Source organism: Eublepharis macularius, chromosome 5 (genome assembly GCF_028583425.1).
Source record: "Eublepharis macularius isolate TG4126 chromosome 5, MPM_Emac_v1.0, whole genome shotgun sequence".
In the NCBI taxonomy this organism is placed as follows: Eukaryota; Metazoa; Chordata; class Lepidosauria; order Squamata; family Eublepharidae; genus Eublepharis; species Eublepharis macularius.
The window spans coordinates 121,030,951-121,049,659 of NC_072794.1; the positions used below are offsets into that span (position 1 = coordinate 121,030,951).

Genomic DNA, 18,709 nt, shown 5'->3' on the forward strand with positions numbered 1-18,709 from the left:
ATTAATTAGTTTCGTGATTCGTCAGAACCCAGGGCACTTCAATGGCCCCCTCCATACCCAGAGATGCCAGACTCACAGGGAGATTTCAGCAGGTTCTCCTTCATCCATCTCGTCCAACAAGCCAGCAAGAACAAATGCTCTAAATAAGAATATAAGCAAATAAGAACTGAAAAGCATGAGGCAGAGAGCTGTGCCTTATATAAGAAATGCTCACACAGAGCAGAAGAGAGGGTCTCTGGTTGGCAGACAGACCTGCCTAACAGGGTTTGGAGGGATGAAATTGGTGTTCCCATGGCTACAGAAGGCCCATCTCCTCAGCTGCCTAGGGGATTAATCCCCCACTCCTTGCTGTATAGGACAGAATGGAAGCTCTCCAGTTGGCAGGGAGAGCTGCCTATCAAGGTTATGTGGGCTAAGATTGGGGTTTCCAATGGCAACAAAAGGTCTGCAGACATTCTGGGCATATGTTGCCTAAGGAATCAATGGATCGGCGCCAGCCTGTCTGGCATCACAAATCATTCACGAATCGAACGAATCGGCCCCCAAAGTCTTGAATTTTGTGAAAACTGCGGCTCCATGAAACATGTTTCGTGAAACACGAATCGGCCCGATTCATCACGAAATTTGATTCATATTTCGATTTGTGTCCATGTCTACTCTGTAGTCCATGTGTTCATCATCATCATCATCATCATCATCATCATCATCATCATCATCATCATCATTTCCAGATTATTCTTGCAACATATTTTGCCTTGCTCCCATGGTTTCTTAAATTAGACATGTTGTTTTGCTTCTGTCTAAACATCATGCCTCCTGAGTATTTTTACTGAGTAACACTGTTCTTGATCCTGTTTGTAGTAGAGACCGACAGCTGTCAGGTTTGATGGCAATGAAAACGTTGAAGATCTGGTATATATTTGGAATAGTGGAGATGCTAGCTGTGAGCCAAAGGGTTACCGAAAACCATGTTGAGGATCTCCAATGCATGTCCAGTTAGGCTTGCGTTTTTTTCTTTGAACAGTGGTCCCCTATGCTATATTAGCTTGTCATGCTACTTGAGGGGCTGTAGACTGAGCAACTTGCCTCCAAAATCCCCTAGGTCACACAGGACTAGTCGCAGAGCTGTCTGGATCCTGTAGTGGGAGAACTCTAGGCCCTGTAGTTAACTTACGGCATTCTAACGTTTGGGAACTTATTCAGCAAGAGAGCCCTTTTACTTAAAGTCAATACACTTTTTTAAAATTTGTGTTTTATTGAAGACATTGTATAGCCAAGCTTAGGTCAAAACTCTGTAAGTAAATCTAGTAAATGATAAAAATTGAAATTGCTGAACTTTAAAAAATAATAATAAAGAGAATTAGATCATTTCTTTCAGTAGATTTTTACAAATCTATTTGATGGAAGCCATCTTGTTTCTCTTTTATAAGTTAATTTGGTTAAAAGCACCATAGTCTAAATTCTTTTATTCCAATCCATAGGTGATAGTGGATTCCTTGATCTTCATATAGCTTCAACATACATTCTCTCTACTGTTACCAGAATGGTGATTAATTTTATATAATATATTAGTATATATTATATATGTTTTTCTTCAAAAAACCAAACAAAAACAGTTTAGGTACTGTTGGCAATTCATAACCTGTGATATCTCTAGTCAATAGCCATATTTGTTCCTGAGAAGGTACAATTAATAAACATTGCCAAAAGGAATGCATGAAAATCTTTTTAAAAACCTCAGTCAGCAAATCTGATAACTGATAAAAATGGAAATTGCCAAAATGTTTATCTTTGAAAGTTTTCTGTTTAAAATACGTGGAGAATTATTTTAATATTCAGTTTTTAAAATATCAGAGTATTTGCCTCAGTTTTACAGAGATCCAGATTCTGATTTTTTTTTTTAGGTGGCTTGATTTCACTCAAGGTGTCTCACTACTACAATGGCCGAGAGTATGCTTTCGAGCTTCCCAGTCTCCAAATACTATCCTTCCCGCTACACTGTCAAATTAGACAGATGTCTATTGAAAAGATTCCTCTGCAAGCCATTCTTTCAAGAAGAACCAATGTGGTCATTGTTCACACAACTTCGGCGCTCTTTCCATAGTTGCCAGCCAGCGGAATAATTGGCAGAACAGTTGACTCAAATGCCTGCACAAGCAGAGAATTGTTATCCTCCTTATGACCTATTAACAAATGACACATATGGACACCAGTGGAACATTTGAGCAATTGCAGCAGTTGGCATTATTAGGCTACACATATCTATATGTATAACATAAAAAGAAACTGCTCCAAGGAGTAGATAACATTTGACCTGCTAGATTTTGGTCTCTTTCATGCTTAGCAAGGCATAAAGATTTTCTGATGAGAAATCCCAGTTCTGGAGGACTAAAGTCATTATGTGCAGTGCCACCCTCTTTCTGCAAGATTTTAAAGCAGCTGTGCCTTCACCTGGGAGGAACTAGTTTTCCTCTCTGTAGCTTGAGGGTGCTTTCCTGCCCAATAGAGGTAGTTTTGAAGATAACTCGATGAACAGTAAATCCTCTGCATCTAGCATTTTATTTCATATTTGCCTTCCTTTGACTTCTTTCTGCATTCAGATAAGGTGCTGATACAGTGGTGAGTGTGAAATACGACAGTGAAGATTGGTTGAAGAGTTTGTGTTCTCAGCAGAAAGTATCTGTCAAAAGGTAGCCAAGTTAGTCTGTTGTAGTAAAATAAAACAGGAATCCAGGGTCACCTTTAACACTAATAGAGTTTATGCCTGCATAAACGTTCATGAGTTAGAGCAGGGCTCAACAAATCCCAGACAACAAGTCGCGATGGTGTCTAGAAATTTCAGCGTGACATCTAGTGTTTTCAGCGGTGACTTATTATAGTGTCTCAGTGGAACTACAAAAGTTACCATTTTGTATCACAGTGTTTTGTTCTATTATATAAAACTAATTTTGTGTGAAGTTATTGATGCTTATTTCTATATAAGCTTAGATTTATACCATTCAGTGCTGGTACATGAATACATTTCTTAACCAGTTACTTTCTGTATTGGCTCTAATACTCAGTTATATGGAGCTTTTAAAATAATAATGAAATGAGAAACTGGGGTGAAGTTAGGTTAAAGTTACAGGTCAGCTGCTTGTTATGGTGATGACAGCCAGGGTTGCCCCTTATTTATATGCCTCCACACTTCTGACATACTCAAATAGAATTACAAGAAATTATGAAGACATTTTGTGATAGCAACGCTTAGAATATGCAAGATTGGTAGCCATGTTAGTCTGTAGCAGTAGAAAAGAGCAAGAGTCCAGTAGTACCTGTAAGACTAACAAAATTTGTGGTAAGGTATGAGCTTTCAGAGCTCACTTCTTGAGAGCTGTGACTCACTTGAGAGCTGTGACTCACAAAAGCTCATACCTTACCACAAATTTTATTAGTCTTACAGGTGCTACTGGACTCTTGCTTTTTTCTACTGCTTAGAATATATAGTAATTAAAATACAAAACCCTGATGGGTGAAAAAAATGAGTTTTGACTCCTAATTTTTTTAGGCTGGCTTCTAGAGCCAAAGAAAATTTGTCAGGTTCTGAGTTAGAACTCATGCATCCGGTGAAGTGAGCTCTGACTCTTGAAATCTTATATTGCAGTAAATTTGGTAAATGTTAATGGTGCCAGTTCATTTGTTTTATTTTTCAGAAAAGGTCTTGTTATGTCCCAGTGAACACATAGTGCTCTGCAAATGCTAGATTTTCTTTGAAATTGTGCTAATCTGCATCACCCTTTTTATCATTAATGAAAGAAACTACACATTTTATTTTCACCTTTTTCTGCATAAAACACAAGTGGAGGTAAGGTAGGCGTTTGATTGGTATGGAAAAACTTGGGTTGATTGGTCAAATATACTGCCAAAATAGTTGGATATTTAACATGTTCACGGATGTTTTTAGAACAGTAATGAAGTGCAGAGGGAATTTATATTAATTGTCTTCTTGAAGACAGTCACTTCCGCAGAATTTGTTCTCTCCAATAAGTTTTAGAGAGCACCAGGTTAGATCACACAGAGCCCCCCTTCTCCAGGAAGTACAGTTGAGAGCTGCTGTAGCACAGTGGTTAAGTGGTTCAGCTGCAAATCAACACTCTGCTGGTTCGAATCTCACTACTGCCATGAGCTCAGTAGGTGTCCTTGGGTAAGCCACTTCGCTCAGCCACAGCTCCTCAGCTGTATTGTGGGGATAATAATAACACTAGTTCACTGCTGAGTGAGGCACTAATCTGTCTAGAAGAGTAGTAGATAAGCATTGTCATTGCCATCATCATCATCATCATCTGTGCAGGTTGCCTGGGCTTCTTTCTTGGCATGTAGGCTTTGAACATCTGGGTATCTCTAGCTTTCTTTCTGGATAATTTCTTCAAAGGGCAAAGTAATCTTGAGTATGTGCAAGGAATTGTGAAGAGATTTTTTTTCTTCATTGGTTGATTGAAGGTCAAACATAAATCACCATTCTTCTAGCCTGAACATATTAACAGTACCTTGTTCATGTTATATGAGCTGAAGAGTGCTGTATGCCTTGCTCTGAGAGAGTCTAACTGAGGGGGAGGTTTGGGATCTACCACAACAAATCCCAGACAGTGTCTGTACACTGTTTGCCTTCTGTACTATTCTGCCTTTCCTTTGCTTCTCTGTCTTTCTTCATGGTTTCTGTGGCTGCCTCAAGATCAGCTTCTCTTGCCTAGTTTCTCTTATACTTCCCTACTTAATAAGCAGTTCAACACTTGCCATCCAGATGCCATTATGTTAATTTACCCCACTGTTCAGGTTTTTCTCAATTGCTTTAGGAGGATGACAAACTGGTTCACTCCACTCCTGCACTGCAAAACTCAATCCAGTTACTCTGGCAAACAAAACCAAGAAAAAGTTCATTTCTCTGCTTTCAACCCCCTCCCCCATGCCCCAGTCATTTCTTCTTATGCTGTTTGCTGTTGTGCTGACAACTATATATGCAAACAGCGATACAGAAATTTCTAATAAATAACCACACAATTGCATCATCTAACAGGACAACTGTGTTAGTCTGTTGCAGTGAAAACAACAGAAAGTTTTTTGGCACCTTTAAAAAATGAAAGGCATATTGTGGCATACACTTCTGTGGACCAGAGCTCACTTTGTGAGATGAATGTGTACAGTGAGAAGATGAAGAACAACCCTCCCCTTTTTTTGCTTTTAACAAATTGATGGTCAAGCAGTGCAAAGAGATAGTATGTCTTTCACAGTACTGTGCCAGTCCCAATTTCATAAAGCATCTAGTAATGATCCAGTCACTGAAGCTGTGATCCATTCCTGAAAAGGGTAAGTACTGATGAATAGGCACTCCACTCTAGCCCTGTTCACACTTTACAGTTAATATGTGTACAGTCTGTTTACAGTGTATCCTTAGATTTTTCTTTATATGTATGTTGAGTAATTTTTATGTTACATTCAATACATGTACAGCTGAACGTGTGATTTAAAGCTCACATTTATCAAAGTATTGGTCCTCAGTTTCATCTGTAAAAGTGATCATGTATTGGCTCTTTCTTACAAACAGATGTACCAACATACGTACATACAGGATGTACTTGCATTCACTGTAACACATGAACAGGGGGTCTTTGATAGCATAAACACCCACCTAAAGGTGGACAATTCCTTTCTGTAGGAGACCAGGTATTACCTAATTTGCTAATTAATTCCAGTTCTGCTACCTTGTGCTGAACTATCCCTTTATTTTTGAGCGTAGTTTTAAATTTTGATTTGTAACTGTTTATCCTGGTTTAAGATTACTACATGTTAAAGTGAACCAGTCGGAGATTGCAGTTTAGTTTGTACTAGGGATGCTCAAACTCCTGCCACTTTGACTTGCATCTTGTTCACTACTTGCAAACGGGCCTGATTTTTCAACAATTTGTTGATCTGTTCATTGGTATTCAGCAGGTTTCTTCACTGTATTCTTTCACTGTGTTCCTTCCTACCCATGCAATACAATGGAATTGACTTTTCATGCATGCACATTCTCACAGATCCCAATTATACTCTGCTACCCCCATCCTTGCTGCACTAAGCAGACAGTTGGTTACGATTAGATCATGTGCAAATCAAAATAAATGCTGTTTCACTAAAATCCTACTCTTTAGTGTTTAAGTAGTCCTTAATGATGCTAATGGCAGCTGATCAATTTGAATTGGCAGAGTCTTTGTGCCTGTACAGTTTTGTGAAAACCTGCTGCAAACCAGTTCAGCAGATGTTCGCAGCTGTTAGCCGCGGACCGAACAGAGCTAGTAGTAGTCCTGCATCTGATATTTTTGAATATGGTACACTCAACTGTCAGATGTATCTGTGGTGAAATCTGAAGCATCCCTACAGTTTAATTGTTCTTGCAATAGCATAAAACATAGATCCCTTGAATGTAACTTTTTGGGAAACTGTATGTGAGGACACATTTCCCTGAACATTTTGGTATATGAAATATTTTATTGTAATTTGAGATTTTCTGAGTCAGATTTTTCGGTCTAGAAGACTCTTCTCAACTGGTAGTTCCTTTGGGTTGTTCTCTCAGTATTCAACGATAGTGGCCTGTAGAAAATGGTTTTGAAGAGTTGTCCTTCAGCTTAGGAAATTCCTAGAGATTTGTGGGGGAGGTTGGGGAGTGGAGGTAGCTCAGCAGAGATGTGATGCCATAAAGGCCAAGCTTCAAAGCTGCCATTTCCTGTAGGGGAACTGATCTCTTTAGCCTTGATAATCAGTTATAATTCAAGGAGAACTCGGGGTGCCAACTGGAGGTAACCAGTTGTGGTACTTAATTTTGTGGTACTTAATTGCAGATAAACACATTGGCAGGAAAGATTGACAGGCTGGTATTGTGCACAGCAGGCTGCAACCCTTCCTTGGAAATGAAGAATCTGGAATGGGGAGTTGGAGGGAAACTGATAAAGAAGGGCTGCAACTTGCTTTAAGAAGCCATTGTTCACTGTGTCAGTGTGCGTGTGGAAGTAAATCACTTATTTGGAGTCTTCATTGGGATACCTGAAGATCCATTCTTCTGGTATGAACATGTGTAACAATTGCCTTCTTGGCAACAGCATTTTTTGGTTGCTATGTAACAGTCTCCTGGTTGAATTAAGGCAAACTTCATTTTTTTTCATATGGGTTATAAATCAGACCTTTTAAGAGGCCTTTGCAGAGGGTCACATGATTACATTATAGTTGTTCAGAACATTGAGGGCAGGGGTTTTAAGTGAGTATTACTTGTTTAGCTTGTTGGCTGGGTTTAATTTTCTGCTGCTTTACCCCCTTTTAAATGGCTTTATATTAATTACACCCCCTGGATCTCATTATTTGGGAGAAAACTCACACATTTTAAATAAATAAATCCCATTAGGATAAAATGAAGAGCTGCCGGTTATGACAAAGCCCCTTTCACTCCCCCACCGTGAGGCAAATTTTCCCGCCAATATTCAGTTTGCCTGCTTTTGCTGAGCAGCCCCAAAGTAGCATGTTAATCTTCGTGGCTTGAAAGTCTGTTTGTCCCATGCTGACAGTCAGATATAATTTGGGGGTTTTTTTTAGTCCAGCTCAGGAACTTTATGGGAAGAAGCAGGAGCCCTCTTCCTTTCTGTTGGAAATGGCACTAGAGAATGTATAACATTCAAAAGGAAATAACTATTTAACAGGCAGATTGAGTAAATGTAGACAGGGAATAAAAATGCTGAGGTAAAATTTTGTTGGTAGTTCAGAATACAGTGAGTATCAGGCAAAATAGTTTCCTTGAAGCTTAGTTTCTTATATTCTTGGTTCTAATCAATGAGAGGTGTTTTACTTAATACTTTTGTTACAGCAACAATGTTTCTTCACAGAGTTTCCTATGACAGCTCAAGTTTCCTGGAGTTAGTTTAAAACTGTTTTCCCTTCACAACTGACTGAGGGTCCTCCTCAAAGCCAAACCCTCTTTAGAAACTGGGCAGGAATTAATCTTCTCCCACTATGAAGATATAACCCTTCTTTTGGCTTGAAAAGGAGTCTAACCTACTACCCAGTCACTCTTGTCCAAACACACTCCCAGTTCTGTGGTGTCTGTGTTAAGCGGGCTTCAGCTTCTGCTGACACTTATACTAAAAATTCTTAAATAGAATTCTTCTTCTGGACAGTGATGTTACATTTAAGGCAAAATTTCCTCTTCCCTAACTCCAGAGGGGAATCTGTCTGACCTTCCCTGTCATACTCACTCACAAAACTCTGAATAATCCTGTCAGAAAGCAACTGTCAGCCCTTCAGCTGAGCTCCAGTTGACCAGTCAGAGATGAGAGAGCAGCCTGTCACTCAAGCTTTTCATTCCAGGCAACAATTAACTCTTTCCCTCCCAATTCTCTAATTGTTTCACTTAGAAAACCTCCTTTAACATGCATTCTGTCATACCCGTACATACACATTCTTTGTGGTGGCCCCCAACTTAATGGAACAGACTGCTTGAAGAGATCTGGAAAGCTCCCTCTCCCATGTTTCCACAAATAATGCAAAACTGAATTATTCAGGAGGGTTTTCTTACGCAGGTGATTGGGCTGTATTTTAAGGAAATGGCTCAGAAAGATGCATTGATGATTGACTAAACTACTGTGTCCTGTCTGTTGCTTGTAAATATGCTCCTACTACATTGGTCCATGCTATTATGTTTTGTTTCAGAATGTTCCCCTTCAGCTCAGTGTTGGATTTCTATTTGTTTTATAACTTACCCTATTGTATTATTTATTGAACGTCCCAGCCAATGTTCGTATTAACTTATGCTATATAACCAACTTTGAGTCTCAGTGAGAAAGGCAAACTATAAATAAGTGAGTAAATGTTCCTACGATAATGCTGTTGAGGATGCAACTATTTGTAAAGAAGCTTTAGTGATGAACTGTTCTTGTTGATTGCAGAAACATACAGGGTAGTCTTTTTAGTATGGTCCCCAAATAGAAATGACCATGCTCAAAATACGCATGTGTTGTTTTTGCCATGCAGAATGCATGATGATTAGTATCACACTATGACCAGGCAGACACCCAGCTTCAAATGTCTACACGCTTTAAGATTTTTCTCTACTAGTGCTTACTGCTTTGATTGTGGACATGGCTTCTTCTCCGTGAATGCTAATTCACATGACAGATTTTCTTTGAAATTAACACAGAGTAAGGTCACAGTGGCTAAAAACTGGCCTTGTATGTGTATCTTTTTTTCTTACAAAGACAGAACAATCGTTTTCATATGATTTTTCAGGGAATAAGAACAAGTGTAGGAGTTATGTAGCAGGGAAACCCATTAATCTTGCAGCAAAGTTAAACTGAATCTCCGAAAGAACTTGCCTGCTCTAATCCCATATGGCTTTTGCTTTTCTAAACCCTTACTTGGGAGCAAGGCTATCTTGGGGAGGGACTGAAAAGATAATTAGCAAGTGATGTCATAGTTTGGCTAGGCTCAGTAGTTAGGGCAGCAAAGGCTCTGGCTTATAATGTAAACAGTATTAAAATTGTTTATCATTGGTTTTGTCATTTTCCTTATTTGTCAAGTATTCTTGAAGAGAATGAAAGGTTTTCTGGTCCAATGTAGTGAGTAGAGAGATTTCCATAAAAAGGCACAGGCATTGCTTTGAGGAGCGAAAAGGTTTTGAGTTGGCAATGGTAAGTGAGGCCTGACCTTTTACAGAGAGAAAATATTGACCTAAATCATTCCTTATTGGGGATGGGAAAGAAATCTTTGCCTCTTGTAACTAACCACCATAATTTTCCTGCTTAATTGTGGCTTCTTCTGTGCAATTGAGTGTGGAAAAAATTAATTGCATAAGCAGGTATTAATGTGTTTTGAGAGTAGGATTTCAGAAAGCACCTTTTGCTCCAGAGTAAAAATGTGCATCTAGCTTCTTTGTGTGTGTTTTATTGTGAAGTTTTAGATGCTGAATAGAGGCAAAGTCTTGTTCAGTATCACAAATGTGTGAGTAATTGGCAGGACTCAGAAACTGGTGTGGTATAGAGGTTAGTGTTGGACTACAACTATGCAGACCCAGCTTCAAATGCCCACTCAGCCATGAGGCTTACTAGGTTAGGCTGATCACTCTCAGGCTAACCTACCTTGCAGACTTGTGAAAACAAAATGAATGAGAGGAGACTTGTGCATGCCACCCTTAGATCCTTGGTTGAAGGTTGGAATAAAAGCATGATTGCTACCAGTTAATTGTTTGGTTGCCATCACTCTTGCTTTCTGTTTAATTCTCTTCACTGTGCTTTTTACTGCCTGTTTCACCCCAGTACTATTAAAAAGAACAAAAAAGGGGGAGGAAAAAAAACCAATCCTGCAGAAGCAGCATAACTAAAGAGGTTGGGACAAAAAAGATGCAATAAATAAAACGCCAGTTTATAATTTAGTTCAACAAAGGAAAATGCAAAAGTATGATTAAAAACATCAACAGTATGGTTCAACATATAGGTATCATACCCTTGTATATGTACATAGTAAACTCACACATATACAGGTATGTTAGTACATTTTATCTACATATGTATTGAACCAGAACCAGATGTGTTTTGGCCCAAAGGCCTTCTTCAGTAGTATATATTCATACAAAGCACTCTATCAATATACCTAATCAATCCAAAATACCTGACCCTGCACAAAATTGACATAAGTAAGTTTTTTTAAAAAGTCATGTAACAAATGCATTCAGTTTCTTCCACTAAACAGCTTGAAGTACAGTACGGGCAACACATCCAGCTTAAAATTTTTTCTTTTGCCCAAAGATCTCTTTAGGCCAAATCAGAAGTATTCAAATCGAAGATGAAGTGCTAAGCCACGCCCAGCACTGTTCCTTTCCATTCTTGAAATGCAATCCTTGTCCAATTTGTTTTTGAATATTGGAATCAGAATAGATACATACATTATGAATTCAAAGGAATTCATTGTTTGTAATCAGTCTGAATTCATGTTGCCTCTGGTGATAGAGTGGCTTTGGCTCTCTTCCTAACCTCACCACTCCAGTAGCTCATTAGCATCCAGTAGCAGAGCATATGCTTGATATGCATAAGGTTCCAGGTTCAGTCCCTGGCACCTCTAGCAGGACTTTGAGAGGCCTGTGACTCAGGTCTTGGAGACACAATAGGCAGTGCTAGACTAGTAGAACCAGTGGTATGATTCATTGTAAGGGCAGATTTATATATTTACCTCAAGCACTGAAAACATTAATAGGGGACTGATTTTTATATGGTACATGGTAGATTTTTACTGAGCATATCAAATTAGTATTCCTGAGTTTTCTAACCATAGTTAGTTTTTAACCACAGTTTGCAAACCAGCTTCTAACTTTAGTTTGAAACAATTACAGTTACTAAACATTAATGCAGATGTGATGCTATATTATGGCTAGCTCCAAAAATGGAAACGGGGAAGGAAGCAGCATGCTTTTAATCATCTGTCTATTCGGAAATGTTATGTTTGCACTAGGCTAATTTGGAAAACTAGTTATGAGTGGGGTTGTGGCTCAGTGGTAGAGCATCTCCTTTGCATACAGAAGTCCCAGGTTCAATTCCTGAAACGTCCAGTCAAAAATATGTAGAAGGCGTCTGCCTGAGATCCTGGAGAGCTGGTGCCAGTTAGAGAAGGCGGTACTGGCCTTGCTAGACCAATGGTCTGACTTGAGTAGAAGGCAGATTCATGTGTGAGAACTGCTGCAGACAGACTTAGAGACTAACTTCATGTCCAGAGTGCTTTGGGCAGACCATTCTGCCTGGAAGATTGTCTGCTTAAACTGATACATCTTTTACTATATCAGCTTCGTGGCTTTAAGGGTAGCTTTTACAAGAATGTGGTTATGCAGCAGCTTGGGGAAATGCATGGTATAGTTAGTAACTGTTTCTGGTGATGATTTCATATGGAAAGACTTCAACTTTGATTTCCTTCTCTTTTTCAGCCTGTCAGTATCTGAATAGACCACATCATGCGTGAGTACAAGCTAGTGGTCCTCGGCTCAGGCGGCGTGGGGAAATCTGCTTTGGTGAGTCATATCTTCAGAGAGAACTTATGGACAGTCTTGTCCCAAAAGCAGTTTTTAAATCTTCAGTCTGGCAGCTGTTGCCATGATTAGTTGTCAAGATATCGGTATTCCAAATACCTGATGATGAACTCAGTGGTACTTGACTTAGAAATAAGTGTGGGATCACAGCTGATTTTAAATTTTCAAGTTTGGAAACTCTTAATGTGGGGGAAACTCATATTCTGCAATCAGCCTGTGCTCTGAGATTTTGAACAGGCCAGGGAGAGCCAACTTTGTTGTTCACTGGTGCCCGTCTGTTCTCCAGACAGCTGTTTGGGAACTGAAACCTTAAGTGTATGTAGTTGCATTCCCCCAGATTCCCTCCACAAAAGCGGGGCTTTCTGGCCATAAGGGTTTCCAGTGTACATGGTATATGTGATTGTAAGTACCCTGGATGTTAGAGAGATCCCACAGCTACTGGAAATAATTGTTTTTCCCCAACAAGGGAAACACAAAACAAGGGTTTCAGGGTACTAAATAAAATTGGCCCAAATTTTGTTTCTGGTTCAGGGGCTACCAGTTGGCCATCCCTGCTGTGGCCAGTTTGCCAGTGTTTGCTATTATATGCAGTTTTGCTTCTCTTCTTATCACCAATGAGAAAAGTTAAGTTGGAATCAATACAGAAAAGGCTGTGAGTGTGATGCATATAGGTTATGGAAGAAGAAAAATGAGATATGAAAAGTTGGGTTATGTGATAATAAGCTCCCTTCACAATTTGGCTTCCCCCCCCCTCAGTTGCCTTTCCCCCCCTCAGTTGCCTTGAATTTCAGCATGTACTGCAGAAAGTTTTCAACCTTTAGCGTTCTGTAAGAAATATCACTTTCTCTTGGAAGCCTTATTCTGTGCTCTCTTGTGCAGTTGCACCCTTACAGTCTACTAGAATCCTTGCTTATGCTAACAGTATCGAGAATACTGAACCTGAATTGTTGTTGGAAGGTTAAAAATACCACACTTTAGATGCTGGTAAACATTAGTGGCTATTTTAAATTAGAAGTCTTAAATCACTGTTCTGCCATGTTTGTTCTTTTCCTGTTTAAGTGACAGCTGAATCTTCTAGAATAAAATTAGGAGTGTGAAGAACTAATCCTGGGAAGCCGGGAATTATAGGTGGTGTGTTAGGGGTGAGATAGTTGTATCATTCTGTGGTGAACATTGCTGTTCTCTTTGACATTGGAATTAGGACATTACAAGATGGGGGAATCATTTTATTGGTTGGCCACACACTGCTTTAGAGAAATAAAATGGGGAAAAGTAAGAAGCACCCAGAATAATGTACTTTTTTGTTTTATGGACTAAGCTTGTGAACTCAGAGCCTGGTAGACTATTTGATGCTATTAGGCTTGGAGATATGTATTTTTGTACAAGGCAGTGTCCCTCACTATTATGAAAATAATAGTGACTAGGATTACCAGCCAGCAGCTGGCACCTGGTGGGAGACTGGGGGTAGGGACATGGGGGACATTATATAGACTGTTTGACATAATTTTTGGGTGGGGGGGGGACCTGAAAGTGGCATCATGCTAACAATGTGATGCTCTAACATTCACTGGAAATTTTCTTTTTTCTTTTTTCTTTTTGGTGGGAAGCTCGTTATTTCCCATCTCCACCGTACTGAGTGGTGTAGAGTTAGAAGCTGCCACCATGATGTGTCTCGCTGTAGCAGAAGACCTGTAATCTTGAAAATGACCTATTTCACAGAAATCAAATAATAGGCTGAAAGATACTTGAGTTTCTAAAATATTCTGCCCTTGTCTCAAAGCAGTATTTATTAAAGTATTCATACGATACCTTTCCCCGTGGCTCAAGGTGGCTTAAAAATAACGGTTTAAATATACAAAACACAATAAAACTGGATATAACACCCCCCCCCCATGATGCTGGCAGCCTACATCCCTCAAACCCCTAATAAATAAATTAGCATTGCAGTGTATCCAAACAATTTCTAGAGAGCTATCCCTCACCTTCTCAGAGGAGCCTACTCCATAAAGTGAGAGTACGGTAGAAATCAATATTTTAGGCAGTAGTGACATAGGTCTTTTTCAAATTCTTTTTACCTGAATCAGTTCTGTGGACTAGACTCCTGAAAGCCAGCAACTTTTGTTACTTGTCTGTATTTTATCTAAGACAGCAAAACAACACAATTTTCGTCCAGTGACACCTTAGAGACCAACAAGCTTTTCAGAGTGTAAGCTTTTGAGAGTCAGAGCTCCCTTCTTCAGTGAGTGGAAGAAGGCCTGAAGAAGGGGAACTCTGATTCTCAAAAGCTTACACTCTGAAAAACTTGTTGGTCTCTGGATGAAAATTGTGCGGTTCTCCTGCAGATTGGTATGGCTACCCACCTAACTATCCTTACAAACAGCAAGTAACAGCAACTTAACGATCTCAGTTAATACACCAGTAATAATACATGGTGCCCATTGTCCAAAACCCAAGTCCCTTGCCATGTTAAATGTGTGAGTGTTGGCTGCTTGAAGCTGTCTTTCCTGTGACTGTACTTCCTGGGTCAGCTGGCCCTTTACAAGAGTTCAAAAGGCCACAGAATGTAACAGATAGTATTAACAGTGTCACATTTCTCCTTAGGAGTCCCCATTAGAATTCTTTTGTCAAAATAAGCACTGGGATCGCCATTGTCCTGGGCAACTGACATGTTGGCATTTTTTCATAATTTATTCTTTTACTGAAGTACTGAACTATTTGTCCTGTACAAATAGCTGAAGAGCATAGTTGTCTTGTGGTGTTAATACTTCACATAAGATAGTGTGTCAGGTGAAGGAATCCCTAATGGTTTACCTGATAAAGAAGTTCTGTGCTGTAATAATGTTACCTGAGTGGAAGTGCCTATAAAGCTCACACTAGGGTTTGTGACAGGCTCTTGGGGCAAGTCTTTGATTGTCTGCTGTTGCTTATGAGTAGCTGTTTTTGATTAGAAAATATCTGTAAGTGAGAGTAGGCCTAACTACCCAAGTTCTGTGAGAAAGTATGGGTTCTCAGGATGGGTTGGAAGTCAGTGATGCTTTGAAACAGTTTTAGCTGACAGCTGTAGGTGACAAGTGGTGAACTGTTGGTATTGGCCGTATGCTTTGGCAACACTATTACAAGACCTAATAATGTCAGCCATACCATCACAGGTACACCTGCCAACATGATACTTGCCATCACTTGTCAACAATGTCCTTCTGCTATTTGGGTACAGGTATGCAAAATCATTAGATGACAAGCTATTCCCAGACTGATAGTGATGAAGGCTGACATTGCCAGGAAACAAAGAACCAGGTGAATGAGGTTGCAATTCACACAAATATTGTATTTATTGCCAGCATTCTACTTTCTCAGTTTCATTTTTTAAAATGTTAACCATGTGTTAGGAGGACACTATTGTCATCATTTCACATATTGCTCAGCAAGGGCATTGATAATCCTCTGCTTCCATCCTAATATCAGTGGTTCGTCTAGAAGAGAAGTTAACAGTTGATATACATTGTTTTAAATGCATGGCAGATGTTGTTCCATTGTTTATAATATGGACCCTTATGAGCAGTCTGTAGAAAAATGGTTTTGGCAGTGTTCTTGCCAAGGCTGAACTTCTCAGTTTTGAGATGCCAGTATTGTATAGGAGTAACATGTTAAGTTTGCAATGCATCGAGCGGCTTGATATGCAATCACTGTGTAAAACATTAAGACAAGATTTCATCTGTTTTTTGGGACCCCTTAATTTTTACATTTGGTATACCACTTCATTCGCTTATTTTGATGATCTATGGCTTTAAGCAAACAAGGGAAAAGAAATAAAACTTCAAAGGAAGGTTTTAGCTGCTGAATTAGAATTTACTAGCAAATTTAACTGTTTTAAATTCAGACATAAGTAAGATTGAAGTTTTATTGTAAGCTGGGCCTAGTATACAAATAGTCTTTGGAACACAGACCCCCCCCCCCCCAACACAACTTTCTAGTAGAACCCAGGTTTAGCAATGCTTAAACTCTGCCCCTAAACTGTCTGGTATATCTCCTACAGAACAGGATGAACTCAAAGCCTCTGTCCTCTAGTGATTGTCTTTCCTATGTAATTGGCGCTTTCAGGTTAAAATTAGCATAGTAAGAAAGACTGTGATTGCTATGCTATGGTATACTTAGGTTGTGTACATCTAGCTTTCCACAGAAAATGTGACTATTGCTATCATTGCAAAATTGGTGGCTCTCTATACCCATATATATTCCTAAGTAACTGTCAATGGATAACACTTCGTGGATCTGGCAGAGTGGACTATAATTCACAAAAGCATATGCCACAATAAATGGTTAGGCAGTTGCAGCCAAACAAGAACCCATGGTATCTTAACAACCACACAGCTCTTGTCTGGAATTCTTACAATATAGCAAAGGATATATAGGTTTTTAATCCCACCCCCCGCTCCCACCCCCCGAGTTTTAATATATGTTGTGTCCTTAGTGCCAGTTTCACATAGAATCCTATCAAACCATGAAACTTTCTGAGGAGGTTTTAAAAAAATCTTTTCCTCAGAAATTGTTAGCTTTCAAAATTTGTTGAAACATTTTTCTATCACGTAATGTCTGACTTAGATTAAAATGATTTTTCTGAAAGCTATTCCAGAATTCCTCCAACTTCATGGCTGCCACCCAGCTATTGTAATATCCCATAGTTCCAATCAGGGCTTTTTTTCAGCAGGAACGCGGTGGAACGGAGTTCCGGAACCTCTTGAAAAGGCTCCGCCCCCTGACAGAGGGGAGATTAGATTGCCCTCCGGCGGTGCCAGCCATGTGACCATTTTCTCCGAGGGCAGCCCACTGAGTTCCACCACCTCTTTTCCCAGAAAAAAAGTCCTGGTTCCAATAAGGTTGATGTACCTTGTATGAATTATTTATTTATTTATGTGTTTATTTATTTTATGCAAAGCGTAAATGATATCTGGCATAGGGAAAACAGCCAGGTTTCCATTATTTCGGATTTTCCCCCAAAGTTTCAAAAGACCACCAGTTAGTTATTTTGTTGTTTTAATATCCTCTTCCATATCTTTCTCTATAGGCTGCAAAGCATATTGGTGTGTGGTTTTTAAAGCAACATGGCTTCAGCTCTCTTCACTGTGGCACTTGCTTAACTATACATGAAATCTTACATGTGTAAACTCACAGGTTGCTCCACAGTCTTGTGGCCATCTGGTTAACCTGAATCAGTTACTGCCGTGGAATGGGAACATGCCATCAGATAGAAACAGGAAGTGCTGTTGTTGCCATCATTACCTTCTCTGAGCATGACTTTCGCCGCTTCTGTTTTCCCTTTCTTACCATGCCACTAGTCCCATGCTGTGATGTGACTTTAGGGAGGTAGCAGCATGCATGCCACTTTCTTTCCTCCCCTCTCTCCTCCACCCCATCCCCAGCAAGCAAATACTGGCACCAGGGAAACATCTGGGCTTCTTACTCAGGGAGGCAGCAGCAGAGGAGAATGCGCTTGATGAAGGGGACGCCAAGCACAGCAGCAGTTCCCATTTTAGCTCCCAACTCATACATGTTCTGGGTTTTACCAGATAGGCTATCTGTGTACTTGTGTACAATATCATGCCTGGTTTAGGACCTCAGGCTGCATCATGACAAAAAATGAGACTAACTCTTCCCCTAATGTCTAGCCTTGCAGTTGAAATTCTCTTCTCAAGCACTGTTCTTTGGACCCTCTTGCAGAGGAAAGGAGTGTGTGGTGACCAGAGACAAGCCTCTGTGGTGGCGGCACCTTACCTTTGGAATGTGTTTTGCCCAGAGACTTGCCTGGTGCCTGTTTTCCTTTCCTTTTGGCATTGAGGCAAAATATTTTTCTTCACTTTTGACCAAGGAATGCTATATTTTTAGCTGTTTTATGATCTACTTCTAGCCTGAGGACAGTTTGATCAATATTTTAGATGGCTCTGTTTTTATGTGCTTTTATAACAAAAGCAAGAAGTCTCACGTGGACCTTTTAACAAAAATTATGTGTCAGTTTCTTATTTAATGCTACTATATATAATCTAAATAACACACACAGTGGTACCTGATAGTACACTAAAGAGAATATGAGGACTTCCTATCACTGCTGACAGGTTTCAGGTTTCTTTCAGGTCCTCTGACGGGTTTGTGACAGTTTCTTCACAAAAGTAACAATCACTGTGTGAAGAAACTTTTGTGAAGAAACTGTCAAACTTGCTGAAAAAAATATAAATGGATTTTTGTCTGTGTACTCTTTGAAAAAGATGGAATTTTGAAACAGGATTAATCTAAGGATCTAGACAACCCGTCAGAGGACCTGAAAGAATACATCTCTTCATATAAGACTTTTCACAGCCACTTGTATCTGAGACACAACAAACAAACAATTCCGGGAATATATATTTAACTATCAATTTTTATATTTTTATAGTGCATAAGTGCAAAGTGCAAGGTGTGGTACATAATTATACGCAATAATAAATATTCAATAAATACAATAAAATGCTGATTTCTCTGTCTCGATATGCAATAAATACAATAAAAGTACACCAAATTTTTAATTGTTATAAGGTTATTTTTCGAAGAATCAATGTCCATAGGCTATATAAGGTGGAAATGTGGCAGCATACAAAATTCCTTATATAGAGT

General features: G+C 39.4%; 1 protein-coding gene across 2 annotated transcripts in view; it reads left to right on the plus strand.

The window, feature by feature from the left end:
* Window positions 1-18,709, plus strand: part of RAP1A (RAP1A, member of RAS oncogene family) — a 114,957-nt gene that overhangs the window by 72,147 nt on the left and 24,101 nt on the right. For both annotated transcript variants that reach the window (XM_054980845.1, XM_054980846.1), the window contains one exon: window positions 11,966-12,049. In XM_054980845.1, the coding sequence (XP_054836820.1) occupies window positions 11,993-12,049 (57 nt within the window). In that variant the 5' untranslated portion in view covers window positions 11,966-11,992. The remainder of the gene's footprint in view (window positions 1-11,965; window positions 12,050-18,709) is intronic.